This window comes from Nicrophorus vespilloides, unplaced genomic scaffold, assembly GCF_001412225.1.
Source record: "Nicrophorus vespilloides isolate i.1.1-1 unplaced genomic scaffold, Nicve_v1.0, whole genome shotgun sequence".
NCBI lineage: Eukaryota > Metazoa > Arthropoda > Insecta > Coleoptera > Silphidae > Nicrophorus > Nicrophorus vespilloides.
This window is the reverse complement of record NW_017096120.1, coordinates 55,904-71,635: the sequence shown is the minus strand read 5'-3', so window position 1 is coordinate 71,635 and position 15,732 is coordinate 55,904. Positions and strand designations below refer to the sequence as shown.

General features: G+C 39.2%; 3 protein-coding genes across 7 annotated transcripts; 2 read left to right on the top strand and 1 right to left on the bottom strand.

The window, feature by feature from the left end:
- Positions 1-52: 52 nt before the first annotated feature.
- On the top strand, positions 53-1,196 carry LOC108569695 (negative elongation factor E). Its single transcript, XM_017931345.1, has 4 exons — positions 53-198; positions 250-740; positions 796-850; positions 908-1,196. Exons 1-4 carry the CDS (start codon positions 118-120, stop codon positions 1,091-1,093), a joined length of 813 nt encoding a protein of 270 aa, XP_017786834.1. The 5' UTR covers positions 53-117; the 3' UTR covers positions 1,094-1,196.
- Positions 1,197-1,489: 293 nt separating this feature from the next.
- On the top strand, positions 1,490-9,282 carry LOC108569691 (E3 ubiquitin-protein ligase highwire-like). Of its 3 annotated transcripts, none has more exons than XM_017931337.1 (19): positions 1,490-1,583; positions 1,669-2,332; positions 2,388-2,705; positions 2,760-2,927; positions 2,980-3,370; positions 3,429-3,779; positions 3,834-4,116; positions 4,170-4,380; positions 4,435-4,576; positions 4,638-5,228; positions 5,292-7,012; positions 7,068-7,262; positions 7,325-7,531; positions 7,586-7,723; positions 7,780-8,193; positions 8,264-8,427; positions 8,531-8,722; positions 8,774-9,033; positions 9,101-9,282. In XM_017931337.1, exons 1-19 carry the CDS (start codon positions 1,510-1,512, stop codon positions 9,247-9,249), a joined length of 6,633 nt encoding a protein of 2,210 aa, XP_017786826.1. In that variant the 5' UTR covers positions 1,490-1,509; the 3' UTR covers positions 9,250-9,282. The 3 variants fall into 3 exon arrangements, with proteins under 3 accessions (XP_017786826.1, XP_017786827.1, XP_017786825.1); XM_017931338.1 differs by having other exon boundaries at positions 1,666-2,332; positions 4,170-4,332; XM_017931336.1 differs by having other exon boundaries at positions 1,666-2,332.
- On the bottom strand, positions 9,196-15,315 carry LOC108569693. Of its 3 annotated transcripts, none has more exons than XM_017931342.1 (3): positions 15,107-15,315; positions 10,908-11,127; positions 9,196-10,723 (listed from the first exon to the last, which is right to left on the bottom strand). In XM_017931342.1, exons 2-3 carry the CDS (start codon positions 11,085-11,087, stop codon positions 9,521-9,523), a joined length of 1,383 nt encoding a protein of 460 aa, XP_017786831.1. In that variant the 5' UTR covers positions 11,088-11,127; positions 15,107-15,315; the 3' UTR covers positions 9,196-9,520. The 3 variants fall into 3 exon arrangements, with proteins under 3 accessions (XP_017786831.1, XP_017786830.1, XP_017786829.1); XM_017931341.1 differs by lacking the exon at positions 15,107-15,315 and adding an exon at positions 13,357-13,934; XM_017931340.1 differs by lacking the exon at positions 15,107-15,315 and adding an exon at positions 13,230-13,349.
- Between the last annotated feature and the right edge of the window lie 417 nt (positions 15,316-15,732).

Sequence of the window (15,732 nt, the reverse complement as noted above, 5' to 3'; positions counted from 1 at the left end):
GTTTACGAACACATGGGATAAATGTTGCCAACCGAATCAGCTGTGTTTGTTTCTCCCTAAATAATATTATTGTTTTCTTTCTTTTCTCAACGAAATTATTAAAGGTTATGTTCTAAGATGGTTTATATACATTTTCCTGCAAATTTCACTGAAGAGGAGCTGATGCTGCAGAATAAATACCAGAAATTAAAGAAAAAGGTTTGTGTCTCTATGCAGAATTTGTTGTGTATTAATTTTATTTATTTTTAGAAAAAAGCTCTGCAGGTTCTAAGAGCTCCGAAGCCTGAACCAGAGAAACCGATCATTCCAAAGAGGCCAGCTGAGGCAAGAGATGCAAAGGAAGTCGCTAAGAAATTGTTGAAGTCTGGAGTTATACCAGCAATTCCCAAGCAGCAGAAGCAACCCGAACAAGGTTTTAAGAGACCAAGGGGACTTGAAAGGAAATTGGTCTCAGAGAAGACCGTCAGTGGGTATCAGCCTTTCTCAGCTGTACAGAATGAAGTGGGTCCAGATAATCCAGAGAATAAGCCACCTAGGATTAAGAATTTGTATGATAGTTTTGCATCTGCTCGTGATAGAGAGGAGAGAGGGATCAGTGAAAAGCCTAAAGACAAACCTGATAAACCTAGGCAGGGCAATACCATTTACGTTACTGGATATAAAATTACTGATGAATTCTTGAAAAAGCATTTCGCTACTTTTGGCAGTATTGTCAATATTTCTATGGAAATTGAAAAGAAGTTAGTATTTTTGTAAGTTTTATTTGTTCCATATTTATTTTATTTATATTTGCAGTAGGGGCTTTGTTACATTCGATAAGGTGGAATGTGCTGACAGGGCTATAACTGAAGTGAGTATTTAATGAGAGCAAAAATGTATTGATTGCTAATAATTTTATTTTATTCAGATGGATGGTTGTATGGTGTCCGGAATTGAGTTGAAAGTATCTTTGGCTAGGAGGCAGCCCCAAATTGAGCCAATCAATGATGCTACATCTTCAACGGCATGGTCCACAGTTGCTGCAAATCATTCACAAAAGGGTAATCATAGAGACAAGAGGGAGCTGGTTACGTATGATGATATGTTTGATTGAATCAATCAGATATAATTATTGTTTTTAAATTTTAATGATATAGAGATATATGTGCATATAATCGATACAAATAAATTAATCCTGAAACGCTAATAAAAGAAAATCGTTGCAAATTTCTTCAGTTGCGCATCCTGTTGTTGGTAGCATTGTGCGACTTTTTGTATTGAATCCAGTTTGAATGGATCTCGACGGCTGTGCTTCGCGCAAAATCAAATAGAATTTATTGAACAAATGAATGTACCTTGATTATTCCCCGAATTGTTGTCAGTCCATCTGCGGAGGGTAGCGAAGTAGGGTGGCGTTCGGTGGTGCGTGGAACCAACTGCCCGCTATATCAAGTGATGATTCATTACGTGCGAAGTGAATTGTGAGCGGACTAAAAAAATCGATAATCCCTTATTGTGTTATTTTGCAAAATGCTGCCGGAGCCGAAGGATTTCGAGAAATACTTCCATGAATTGTACAGACAATTCCCAGAGACCCAACAGAGGTAATTGGAATTCTTCCTTCCAATTTATATTAGTCAGAATTTATTCATTTTTTTTTATATGTATATATTTTTTGTATTGGAGCAGAAAGAGGCAGGAATGGAAGAAGATCAAGAAAAAGGTCAAGCACAGTAACAAGCTGAAAAGCAAATTGGAAATGATGAATGAGACAGACTTTCTGAATCCCCCTGAGATGGAGCTCCCAGGGAATGCATCTGCTTTTGCCATGTTTGCCTCAATCCGACTGGCTGTATTGGATAGATGGATGAGGCAGGCTAATCAAGAGTATCTGCAGAGCAGCTGCAGTGCTCCATTGGCTGAGCAGAGTGAAATCGAGAGTGACACTGAGGATAATACACAGAGCAGCACTTACGTCCCCATGAAGGTTTCAAAAATAGTTGGTCTAGGCTTAAGGTCTGTGTTTGAGTTGATCAAGGAGAGTCGCAACAGTCACCCAAAGTTATGCAGCAAAGCACTTTTGGCTCTATTGGATGTATTGCAAGGACAGGCGCCAGAGGGTTTAAAGAGTGAACCTCCAGATGTTATTGATCCATTGTTTGATTTGCTATTGGATTTAGCAACTTTACATGGACCTGAAAGCACCTATCCCAACGACGGGAGCCACTTAACGGCGATAGCCTGTGCTTGTTTGCTATCGCTGGTTGTAGTGCGCGGCGACACAGGAAAATTTCTAGCTGCAACCGCTGCATTACTTATGTGTCCAAGAGCTTTGGCCATGCAGAATATACAAGTAAATTTTCAACAATTTGTAAAGCTATTTGTTAATTAACTCTTTCAATATATAGATGCCGGTGGTATTAACGTCATTACAACGGAGTATTCATGGAGTTCTCTTGGGGAAAATAGTTAGGCCTGATTGGATTTCTCATGGAGTTCCTGATTCATCACACATAGAGACATTTCCAATTCGTATGCCCTCCGAAATCCAGAACACTGTTTTGGTGTTGAAATCGCTCGCATGCGATGGACAATACTTGTATTTATTTACATCCAAAGGTTTATTCAAAATTGGTTCTGGATACGGGGGTACTTTGAAGGGGCACGTATACGTTTGGAAACCCGACTTTTATCCCAGTGATAAAGGATTCTTATTGTTCTGCTCCGTAAGTTCCTTTAATTTAAATTAAACGAATGATTTTAAATAATTACCTTTTTAGGGTAATTTATATCTTAAATTGTCCGGAAGAAGAGGAATAGAATTCCTTATAGTCGAAAAACAGAATTTACTGATTTGCGGATCTATAGCTCTCCACAGTCGAGATGCTATGGCTTCAGTGGTTTTCTCTGATGGTGAACATTTAGGAACCATTTCACCTGCTAAAGATGTACGTTTATGGATTTACCAAATTTTATAAATTCTAATTTTATATATTTAAGGACGGTTTTGTGGTGCGAATGTTAAATCATACTACGGTGCCAGCATCTCTGGCATTAGAACTTCCTCTTAAATTGGCGAGGAAATGTATCGATGTACTGGGCACTGCACCATTTGAAGAAGAACCCCAGTTCCACACCGTCAACTCTTGTAACGATGAAGAAATTGCAACGATTTGCGCCGGAAAGGAGTTCGGATTAATTAAAACTGTCAATGGGAAAGTCATGTATTGTGGAAAAGCCTCAAGTCTAGGAATAAAACAGGCTGGTGTCAGAACCAGCAAATGGTCCGAGTTGGCCTTAAGCAAATCCCCAAAAGTAACACATATCGCCGTTGGACACGATGGATTGCATGCCATTTTAATTATTGAAGATGGCTCTGTATTCTTTGCTGGTATTATCTTTCTATTCAGATAATTTTTGCACGATATTCATAATGTTTATACTTTTAGGTACCGCTAGGAGAGGTGAAGATGGAGATCAGAGTAAAGTTCGTAGACAACCGAAGCCGGTGAAGCCAAAGAAAATGATCAAAGTTGATGGACAGAGCATCACATGTGCCGCCTGTAATAATGGAACGACGGCTTTGATAAACCGCGAAGGAGAACTTTTGATGTTTGGAAAAGATACTACGCATGCTGATAGTAGTACTGGAATAGTGAATAATTTGAAAGGCGAATTTATAGTGCAAGTGGCTCTTGGTAAGGCGCACGCAGTTGCATTGAACAGCAAGGGACAAGTCTTCTCTTTCGGAATCAACAACAAGTATCAATGCGGAAGGGATTTTATAGCAATCAAAGAAGGTTTGTTACATATATATTTTTCCATTATTATTTGATTTCATTGATTTACCTTAGATCAAACGCCCACAATAGTGGCCATGGATACTTGTATAAGCCACGAAGATCAGGATATCTATGAAGAGGTGGAAGAAGTCAATCGACCTGCCGAAGAATTGGAAAACCAACCAGGGAGTTCGGATGCTAATAACGAGGCCGAACCAAACAATCACCACGTTTGTCCAGCTGGAATGCACACCTGGAACCATGAAATGTGTATGATATGCACGGTGTGTCGAGAATGCACTGGATATTCGATTAGCTGTTTAAGTTCCATGAGACCGGATCGTAATCCTGGACAGTGCGTATCATCATTTCATAATCTATAATGTTTTATTAATTTGAATGTTTCAGTGAGTGTGGATGTGGAGAAGGTGACAGCGGATGTTCAGTGTGCGGCTGTTGCAGGATTTGCGCTCAAGAAAATGTGGATAATTCTGAGCTCACGATATTTGAACCTAGCGGTGCTGTTAATCTGGCCGGTATGATGAGGTTGGATTTGATTTTGCGTGATAAGGTAAAGGAATTGGTTCAACCTAAACAAAGGGTAAAAGTACCGGAACAGGTATGCAAATTGTAGATTATTATAGAATTTCAATGAATTGTTCGTAATTTCTAGCCTCGTGTCGATGAAAAGAAAGTCAGAGGAAGAAAACCAGTGGCAGGACCCAGTAAGCAAGCTCTAAAAATGAAAACTTACAATATATTGGCCACACCGACTCATCGCATAAACAATGCCATTCGGCAATCTAGTCATTTAGGTATGATGATATATTCAATAAATTGTAATATTTAATTAATCTAAAATTTGATATATTTTAGCGAAAAGTCAGCAAACTGGATCTGATGTAGAAAGAGATACAACGAGGATTGCTTGTTTACCGCCAGGTAAAATACAAGTTCCTTCAGAGAGTCCTGTAGTTCAAATAGCATGTGGCCTACACCATAGCATTCTGCTTTTGCAAAATGGACAGGTTTACAGTTTTGGCTCAAACCAGTATGGACAACTGGGATGTGGAGATATCTTGGCGAAGGCGAGTATGCAATTGGTGAAGTTACCATGCAGCGCTACGCACATTGCAGCTGGAAGCAACCACTCGGCGATATTAACATCCAAAGGCGAAATCTTCACTTTTGGAAATTATCAGAAAGGACAATTGGGACGGTCGCCTCCTCCAAATTCACCTACGGATACTTCAAAGCCGGGTCAAAGCTCATCTATAAAATATCCAAACCCCAGAAGTCCTTGGTATTCTACCCCTGGTTCTATACCGAACGTAGGTCCGAAGCACGGAAGAAGAGCCACATGGGTCGGAGCATCTGGTGATCAAACCTACTTAAAGATCGACGAGAGTTTAATCAACTCGGTGAGCTTGTCCAAGTCTACAGTTACGGCAAACAATAACTCAATTGGTAAGATAACATACATTTGGACTTCATTTGATATAATTCTCATTTATTTCAATTTAATTTCAGTGCTGATTCCTAATCAAATGGAAAGTGCGGCCAGTTTCAAGTGTCTGGTTATTAATAAACGTGACGGCAATTGCAATTCATTCAAGTGTAAGGATCAAGTCGATTTCTACAATAAGATAGTGTGCTTAGATCCAATACACAACGTACTGTGGTCATATAATCCAGTCAATCATGAGATGTCTTATTTCAATATAATTTCATCCGATTTGCGAACAAATAATGAAGAGAATAAGAGAAATGCTTCTGAGGAAGTGGATAATTTCCAAATGTCGTCAATTTTAACACCAGAATTAGCTTTGCCATTTGTTTCGAGCTGTCATATTACTAGGCTTCAAGCTGCTATACATCTGCTGTGCTGCTTAGACACTTTAACGGTGGCGCATGATTTGCAATTGTGTACAATTAAAGAAGAGATCGAGGAAAGGCAATTGGTATCTGGAAAGCAGTACAGCAGAGAAGATTTCCAAATGGTCAATAGGTTTGAAAGTCACGGTGGCGGTTGGGGTTACTCCGCGCATAGTATCGAGGCAATTAGATTCATGGCTGATACAGATATTTTGTTAGGAGGGTTTGGTTTGTTTGGTGGTCGGGGGGAGTATACTGGGAAATTAAAGCTTCTGGACATTGGGCCAGATGGGGGTGAACAGGAAGGTGATGGAGATTTGTTAGCGGAAACTGAAGAAGTACCTTACGAATGCGGACCCAGGCAAAAATTCCCTATGCTTTTTGAGGAACCAGTCCAATTGCAGGCACATAGATGGTATGTCGCTTGGTGCAGAATCAGCGGTCCAAGCAGTGATTGCGGATCTTCAGGTCAAACTATGGTCACTACAGAAGATCAAGTTTTATTTTATTTTAAATCTTCGAAGAAATCAAATAATGGGACAGACGTGAACGCAGGTCAGCTTCCACAATTACTTTACAAAGTTATTACTCCGGAAAACCAAAGCCCTCCAAGACCTCTAGACCTAGGGGAACCAATACACATTTTAACAAAAGAATTCTCAAGATGCGTAACTAAGGAATGTTTCCAGAGCTTGCTATCGCTACTGCAGTGGTCCTGGAATACCTTCAAGATAGGTATAGCGGATGGTCAGTCTCTTCAACACATGTACACTGCCTTAGAACTGGAGCGATTGGTTTACATCTCTCGCGCTAGTTTAAGATTGATCAGAACGTACACTAACGAGATTTATCCGAATCAAATTAACAAGAAAAATCCTCTGGAGAATGTTCACTTGGCAGAAAGCATCGGTGACGTTCGATCACTACTTAAGCAAATACTATCTGACAGTTTGCCAATGCTCGGAAATAAAAAGTCTAGTAAATGCAAAGCTAAAACGAGCAGTATATACATGAAAATGATTAACGGGATCCTGGATGAATGCCATAAAACTTTTGTGTCCTGCTTCCATGCCTTCTATCCAACTGCTTTCTTGAAGTGGACCTGCTTATGTGATCTACTGGCTGATATAGAGAACGAGAGCAAATCTTTTTCCAGCGTCAATAGTCAGCGACTTCTGAGCGCCGTCCTTTGTGCTCTTTGTGGTCCTACCGTCCGTTTGCGTTCTACGTTTCCTCTTCTTGGTGGCAACATTTCCAATGACAGCTCTTTGCACAAAGGTTTGAGCCCTTCCGATAACACTGGTTTACCAATGATGAGTGGGTCAGATTCTCACCATTATCCAATATTGGTAGAGCAAATGAGTTACAGAAGCCAGGTATTTATTTATTATATTATATGTTATTTAGACAAACTTAATGCATATTTTGTAGATGGAATCGCTATCAACGGGATTCAGTTGGTCTTGGCGTGAAGTTCTCGATTGTTTGCTGAACCTTGTTTCAGAGCCAGTTTATAAAGTGCTGCAAGGTAATAAAATAGCACCTTTGGCGGGGTTGACTAAAAATTGTTGCCATTTGCTGGGAAGAGTAATTGCAGAATTGGTACATCAATGCAGCGCTAATGAGGTGAGAAGCTTGAATTAATAAAAAAACGCTTTGCAGATCAATTTTTACTTAATATTTCGTAGGATGACATGCAGAGTGGATGCGGTAGGATTTTACACATGACGCCTTCTCGGTTTACAAGAACCAATCAATCGAGAACTTGGAATACTGGGAACGGTTCTCCGGATGCTATTAGTTTTCAAGTTGACAGGCCAGGTATTTCCATTGCAGGAGTTAGTGTATACGGGGGAATTGGACATTACGATTATGAGTTGGAGATTTTGGAGGATGTAAGTTTGAAGATTTAACAATAATTCATCAATAACATTATGATCATTACCTAGCAAAGCACTGTTGGAAGTGAAAGCCACACTCATACTCAGCGCTGGAACAGCATGGAAATTACTAGAGGATCTTTTGGTCCTGAGGATTTCGCTCCCGATATGACCGAGATAAAGTTTGACAAACCCATACAGATTAAAGTAAGTTTTCTTGGATTATATCTATTAAATTTAAAAAAAAAATCATACAATTTTAGGAAAATATTAAATACGCGATAAGATTGAGAAATCACGGCGGAAGAACTAATAATGGAGATGGTGGATTGACTTCCATTAAGGGATCAGATAATACCACATTCTGTTTCTCGACATGTTCTTTAAGCTTTAATGGAACTACAATAATGCGCGGACAAATCCCTATTATATTGTACTACAGCAATCCCGTTGAGAGCGGTCGTGTTACTAGTGGAAAACTCGAGCAGCAGGCTAGGAAAGGGGCTTTAGCGATGACAACTTCCATCATACAAAGCTCATGTAAACTGTTAACATTAGCGCGGGAAAGAGCGGACGAGGTGGCTTCTTCGGAAATTTTAGGATCGGCTGATATAATTAGGATCTTATTACCACTGGTTATGGCTCATATAAGCCCATTAGTAACGGCGGATCCAAGGGTTTGTTTTATTACAATGTTTTGAAACCAAATTGTTCTATTATTATTTTGTTCTTCTTTAAATATTTCAGAGTGCCGTACAAATATTGAACTTGATCCAAGAAATGTTGCCGCACGTCGCTGCGCTTAATTTACTATCTTCCGGAGGTGACGATTTAACTACGACTACCAGTCACCATTACACATGGGTTCAAAGCGATCATCCTTACAAGCCAGCAACCGTATCTAATTATAGGTAAGTTAATTTAATACCTTCTAAACATAACTTTAATTCATTTAATGAATTTTTATTTTAAATAATTAAAAAAAATAATATAATATTATACTTTTTTTTTCAGAGTTAAGTTTCCAGAAAGCGTGAAGTGGATGTCAATTGAATTCGATCCAATATGCTCGACTGCACAACCAGAGGACTCGCTCCAGCTGTACGTTCCCAGCCTTGGAGGAGATCATGCGAAAAAAAATGAAAACGAAAACGAGGAGACTGTCTCTTTACCATATTGGCCTGTGGTTCACAAATTCACGAGCTGGTGAGTCCGTTAAATATCTTTCTGTGGATCTCCTTCACTTCTATATTTCAGCATGCAGTGGCCGCAAAATTCCCTAATTTTGCCGGGCCATGAGGTCTTGTTCTCTTTAGAAACAGCATCGGATTATTTGAAGGACGAAAAGTCCAGTTCTTATGGTTTCAAATGTCTGGTCGTTGGATATGAATCGCCACCGGTGGGTGGTGCTACCTCTTTGGCAGGTCTGAAACAGCTCGAAGCTGAACTGTCCTTTTTAGGTGGAATGTGCGCTGCTAGTCTCATCAAAAAAGATCTTATACTACCAGTGGGAGGAGGTAATTAAAAACATATAGTAAAGTTGTATATTATTATTATTAAATCACTATTTCTAACTAATTTCAGTAGATGATGTTGAGGTGGATATAGATATGGCAGAAATGGTAGCGGCGCAGACTTTGGCATCGCACAGTTCGCTACTTTCTAAGGGGTTGGCTCTAAATTGTCCTCCGACCGTAATTCAAGCTTTGGATGGTTTACTTCCCTATGGGTGAGTACTCGTTCTTTACATTTTTTAGAAGATGCATGTCTATTTGAGATTTTCTCTTAAAAGTTTTCAGTAACAGAAGTCTATAGTTACTAGAATGGTTACATGCACCTTTGTATACTTAACATTATTGTCTTATCTAATTTTGGTAACTTGAATTTAAATAATTCTAAACTTAATTTATCACAGAAAATTAACGCGATACAAATAAGTAAATGTACGTAGAAACAATACTGAATCAAACAATATAGAGGTATTGGCTTGGGGTGTATAAGTCATTACAAGTCGGTAGTCAATAAATCTGCTCTTTCAACTATAACATGCAATTCCGTCTCCCTGTATGTCCTGCCATCTGGTACGATCATGCTCATCTTGCCCTGCTTTTCCGCGCCTTCTTTACCATAACTACCGCATCTGTATAATCTACGGAAGTAGCAAACAAACCCGATAATACCGATCACTAATAAACATGAGCATACTATGACGACGATTATGGTAACGCCAACTTTGCTGGTGAGCACCGAGCAGTGCATGTTTTTATAATCGTTGAAGCTAATCCATTCGTTGTCTACTAAGCAGTTGAGTTCGTGCGTGCTTTTCATATACTTGTCCTCGTTGTTGCAATCGCAATTCTCCTGCAGTCGTAATCCGCTAAACTTCGGTATGAAACTAGTTTCGTTAATGACCAACGCATCCCTGCTCAATTTGTGAAAAGTATTCGACTCTAGCACGAAAAGCTGCAGCCCAGGGACTTCCTCTCTATTCAGATTTATGTTGCGGAATGCCCCCATTCCAACGTTGAAGAACTCGTTGTTCCTGACGTGCACGTTTCCACGCGTCGTCACTTTAAAACCTTCCCCGTTGAAGTTCACAATTGTCGAATCCCTGAGCTCGAAGATGTGCGGGTTTACGATGATAAATCCGGATGGCTTCAGTGTCTCTATCGTGACATTCTTAAGAAGAAACTCATGCTTAACCAGGACATCGTAGAAAGCCCTACTGGGAATTTCTCCAAACACCGAGTTAGTAATCACCAGTTTTTCAGTGGGGAATTTCTTGAAGCTCTGCGGTAGAAGTTCTCGGACGTTGACATGATCGAATTGTATTTCCTGATTCTGCTCCAACGAGCTGAAGCCGAATGGGGCTATCTCGTCGATTTCTACGTGCTGGAACCGGATGCGGTTGATGCGGCCCTTGATCGCGTGACTAGAGATCTTTTTGATCGTGCCCCCAACAACATATATCTTCAACGATGGAATAGTCGAGTCCCAATCTTCAATTTTCTCTTTGTTCCTTGTATACCCAGTCCAAAGCAAAGACTCCTCCTCGAAGAATAAAGATCCAATTCCGTTCAATTCCAAAATCCGCAGATTCCTCATGTCCGAAATAGCGTTCGGCCCGAAACGGATCTTGCCGCAATTCGTAATGTTGATCGCGTACAAATCGGTCGCCGGTATCGAGTTCTTCTTTATGTAGAATTCCTGTAAATATTTGTTATATTAGCTCTGGCCGCTCTCTAAATATTGAACGGCTATTCACACAGATTTTGTTTCTTTTTTGTTGTATTTTTGTTTCCCAAATACCGGGCGTATTTATCAGTCTGTTGCTATGTTAGAGAATGTTTCGAAATAGTTTTCGATTAAAAACGAAAATAAAGATAATTACCTCGTTCCCGGTGAGGCAAGAGCATTCCAATCGTGAGTCCGTGCCTCCCGACCATTTGCAGTTGAAATTCGGATCCTCCGTTAAGTCTTTGGTGGTCTCGAAACCGTTTAGGATCGCGGACGCAGTGGCCACCACCAGCCAGAAGAACGCGACTCCAGATATTGTCACCTTTCGCCACATCTTTACAGTATTCTCATTATAACAATGCTCAATGTCAAACCTGAAACGTAAACACATTAATCTTATCTGAATACACTATGTCACTGCTCTCGTCCAATATTATTACCAAACACATCAATAATTCAAGTAATAATGAATTAGCAGCGCTTTGAAAAAAGAAAGAAATTTAAATGAACTAAATAGGAGGCGCGCAATTTGCTGCGAACAACGCTGCACTGAATCCGCGCTACAACTAAGCACACTCCTCCAGCTCATACAAACACTTCTAATCTTATCAACGCGACTCACTCACTATGTTAGGTGAGTAATCATTCTGGCGAAAGGTTTACATATTTTTCTCTAGTAAAACGAGTACATTTCTATGGATGAATGACGATTCCCAATTGCGACGCGCCAAAGGGATCTTCGGGTCAAAGCGGCTTTCCCGGTATTAAAAAGAAAAGACAACCAGAAGATGCGACTGGAGTGTCGAACGCGACCAGACTGCTTTGCATGTCGCCTTTTCTCATCATCATCGTCATCTGTGTGTACATTATTACCGACTCGATAATTAAACAGAAAACCCTTCGTGCATTTACGAGCCTTGTTTGTTTTCCATTTACGTACGTTGGAGAACTTTGAACTGGAATTTACACGTGTTTCTTCTAAAACACAATAATAAATGGTAATTAATTTGGTATAAATTCATATATATATTTAACGAAACAATAATGCGAATTGCGAATAATTAACAATAATAATTTCTCATTACCTATTGATTCCGCGGTCAAAGATCAAACTTAAAACATTTAAAAGTTTGCTATTTTTTTTTCCTTTAACCGTATTTAAAATTCTTCTCATTATTTTCATCCTCGAAAACAATGCGAACAATTTAAATAGAAGTTGAATAACTGCCGGTTATGCAATAACGAGGTCGTTAGTTTGAGATTGTGCTTATTTCGGGAAGTTTGCAAGCATGTGCAAATTAAATTGTTTGCAAAGCTCAGTTTCAATTAGAGTAACTGGAGAGAGAGACGAAAAAGAAAGAATAAACGAAGTGAAATAGAAGTAAACCAAATCAAGTGGAGCACAGAAGCGTTTCGTCGACCATTGTGTTTCGGCATTGCAGCTCGGGCATCTGCCGTTTTGCATTCCATGCAAACGTCCTGGATGCCATCAAAGTCACGTTCCACGATATAAATCACACATCAACCGCTAATTCCCACACATACACTATAATCGACCTTTTATATATATTTTGTTTCCTTTTCTTTTTTCGCCTTTAATTTTCTACGTGAGACAGTTGTTTCCGCTAAGAAATAGTGGTTTTCGGGGCTTCCCGCGATTGGATTTCTCGGCAATTTGTTAGCTTTGACCCAATTGCGAGAGCTGATAATTAAACCCCCGCGACGAAGTGGTTATGTTTTTTAGCTTCGCTTTTACTCGGAAGACGTATTTTTGCAATTTCCGCAAAGCAAATATATGACATCATTTTAAACCAATATTAGTTTCTTTGTAACCTTCTTTTTCATTATCCTGTACGTTCTTATTTTTATTTGTAGAAATATTGAGATTCGCATTATCCAAGGGCGGATTTGAAATCTGGTGGTGCATTTGCTATGGTCGGCATATTATAAGTGTGGCGATGATTGTGCAATTGTGCATCGACACGCGAAATCCTGAATAATATCCATTCCAATTAGCGATCCTGTTGTTTCAAGCATAAAAGCGAAAATGATCATCGTCATTCTTGTTTTCTCTATGATCGGCATTACGTAATTTTGTATGCAGTTGTTACAGCGCGAAAAAAAAAAACCAGATAGAATGAGACAGAGGACAAGCGCGCAAAGTTGATTATGAAGCGAAATCGGTTTGGGCAAGGTTCAAAGCAGCTCTTTTTCAAATTGTGTTTTCGTCAGGCTTTCCCATGTGTTTACGTAAAGCAAGCATGTTAAGAAAATATGGGTGGCGGGCAAATAAACAAGAACGAACGTTTGTCGCTTCGCCCTCCTGGGTGATATCTACCGTTTTCTTGGAAACACCTGTGGACGGGAGCAAACAACGAAAATAGATCAACAACTCTTGTATGTATGTATAACAACGGTTATTGATCACTTTTTGCGTCCGCAATATATTCTAAGTATTATGATTTTTGCGACTTACTGTCCAATTGTTCTGCGACTCGTCAAAATGGTCAAACGGAGTACGAGCGGTAGAAGTTTCAAAGCATTTTCAAATCATTGCCGAGGTCACGGAGAGAGAAAGAAAGAACGAACGAACGAACACTCACAAGGATTTCACGCGGAGGTGGAAGCGCAGTCGGGGCTCGTGTTGTTATGGACTCATGTGTGTTTCTGTGCCGCTGGATATACTGTTTTGACGATACGTCTCCATGGGAACGGCGTCGCGGCGCCGCCGTCGTCGTAGTCCATACTGGCAGACGTATACGTTTAGATCCTTTAAGGAAGGTCGAGATTTACTGAAGCAATCCTGCGGGACGATTACGTCCCGAAAGAAAATGCTGGAGTTACAGTTATTGGCTGATTTTATCCCCGGAACAGGCATCAGCTTCCAGACTTTGAAATCTTCCTTCTCCAACTTTTTTTATGTACATGTTTGAATTGGCAGACGGGCGTTATTAGTAGACATGCATGTGTACAGCATATCTGAGGATCGTGTTATCAATTCTACGCATGGCATGCAGCGTTTGATCAAACAATAATTGTAATTATCACAAAGCGCAGATTCCATTTACGATATCACATCCGGAACCTTGTTACAATAGGCGCCAGATTGATCATTGTTTAATGTCTGATTATACGCTCGATTGCTACTTCGCTTTTTGTCCAAATATATACTCGATTATACTCGACACCATTCGAATGATTTAAGGACAATTCACACTATAAGGAAATCAAAGTCATATCACTTTACGCTTTGTTTATACTTTCCTTCTAGAAACATATAAATACTAAATAAACATTAATTTTTATCACATACATTTTGGACTAGAAGTAAATGAAAATGCCTACACAATATTTGTATATAATGAAATATTTCAAAGAAAATTGAAAAGCAAAATATTATATTTCAACACAACGTCAAGTATTCTTTCCAGTATCCTAGATGGTCCATGACGTTGCCTACAAAATTCATTATATATTTTCATGTTATAATAGACGTCGACGTTCATGAAGTAGAGTACTCGAGTCGATGTTTCTAATTACTTTATTTACGTAGCTCTGAGTTCAAATTAAGTTAACTTATTTGAAAAGATTGCTTGAAACAAACAACTTTTATTTTCGCAATAGCGAATAGATGTATTTTTGAAGATGAATAAGAATATTAAGGTTGAATCTAAAATAAACGAATTGGCATATTTCCAAATATGGATTTTCGGTAGAGTTCGCCTTAATAGAATTTTCCATCGAAATTAATTGTTGTTTTAATTTGCAGTTGAATAATGTTTAAATATTACTTTTTAGTTATCTCTGAATGATTCATCGCGCAATTAATTATTTAGATTCAGCATTTTTTTTAATAAATAAAAGAAATGTTTACTATTAATCCGTAACCGAATATGAATAATCAAAATTCCAAATTAATGACTAATTGTTTAGGTTTCAGTTAACAACACTTATACAAAAAATGACACTAAATTGTGTTATCAGCAGAAGCTGGAAACCAATTGAACAATATTTATTTGATTTATTTTCGGAGAATATCGCGGTGGCTCGCGCGTATTGATTTCGCTGTTGTGTATGTGACTGACTGTGTGTTGTATATGGGTCAAAGATGAGAGTATTTATTTGCATCCAAGTTGGGTGCTTTATTTCAGTTCGAATTGATCATCCAAGGCGGTACATATTCGCGGTACGCCATCTTCCGCCTTCCTCTTAACATTCCCGCGCACGTATTATGCAAGTCCTTGGCTAATTATAGAAATGGATAGGTCTATCTATCTGTCTTCGTGCGCATTCGTATGTCTCAATCATTTATTTACACTTCGATGCGTTTATGGTGCATCGACTCGGACTTACTCTGTTGTTGGTGCGGGAATTCACCCGGTATTCAGCAAATACCAAAATCAATTAATGCGCTAGATCTTGTAAATGTAAATCCTGGAGCGACGAGCCTCATCCTCATCCACTTCGCACCACGAACAGGATGAATTCATTAGCGCTCATTGCGAGGTGAAAAAAAAATAAAGGAAGGACCGCGACGAAACTTTGGTTCGCGCCCGACGACCGACGAACTTGCTCTAAATTGCTTTTTATTATTGTTCCACTTGTTTGTACACTCTTGTGGTTTGCTCCATCTCGTTTCCTTGCATATCTACATCTTGGTTGTTCGTCCTGTTTTTTTTTTGTTGTTGATTTGTTTTCTACGTCCACTTATTGTCGCGTCCTCGCGCTCCCCGCGGGGTCACAGCACGAATTAACATGTACATACAAAAAGACACGTAGGATAAAATAATTCGTTCAATTCGGAGAGCGTCATTAGCTCAACGAATTGCTGCATACTTTGTACGAAGTGATTTAGTCATTATGTATATTTATTTATAAGAAATGTAATATCATACTTAAAAGATATGGCCAAAAATCCATACGCTTTTGGCGTTGTAGTTCAATAGTTGTTCAAACATCCCTAATTGTAGGGATTCACA

What these genes read in the sequence shown, in the direction of transcription:
- LOC108569695 (XM_017931345.1), top strand. Translation starts at nt 118, where the DNA reads ATGGTTTATATACATTTTCCTGCAAATTTCACTGAAGAGGAGCTGATG. An exon ending in ACCAGAAATTAAAGAAAAAG is followed by an intron (nt 199 to 249) that starts GTTTGTGTCTCT and finishes ATTTATTTTTAG; the next exon opens with AAAAAAGCTCTGCAGGTTCT. An exon ending in TCTATGGAAATTGAAAAGAA is followed by an intron (nt 741 to 795) that starts GTTAGTATTTTT and finishes TTATATTTGCAG; the next exon opens with TAGGGGCTTTGTTACATTCG.
- LOC108569691 (XM_017931336.1), top strand. Translation starts at nt 1,510, where the DNA reads ATGCTGCCGGAGCCGAAGGATTTCGAGAAATACTTCCATGAATTGTAC. An exon ending in TGGCTCTGTATTCTTTGCTG is followed by an intron (nt 3,371 to 3,428) that starts GTATTATCTTTC and finishes TTATACTTTTAG; the next exon opens with GTACCGCTAGGAGAGGTGAA. An exon ending in TATACTACCAGTGGGAGGAG is followed by an intron (nt 9,034 to 9,100) that starts GTAATTAAAAAC and finishes AACTAATTTCAG; the next exon opens with TAGATGATGTTGAGGTGGAT.
- LOC108569693 (XM_017931342.1), bottom strand. Translation starts at nt 11,087, where the DNA reads ATGTGGCGAAAGGTGACAATATCTGGAGTCGCGTTCTTCTGGCTGGTG. An exon ending in CTTGCCTCACCGGGAACGAG is followed by an intron (nt 10,724 to 10,907) that starts GTAATTATCTTT and finishes AAATATTTACAG; the next exon opens with GAATTCTACATAAAGAAGAA.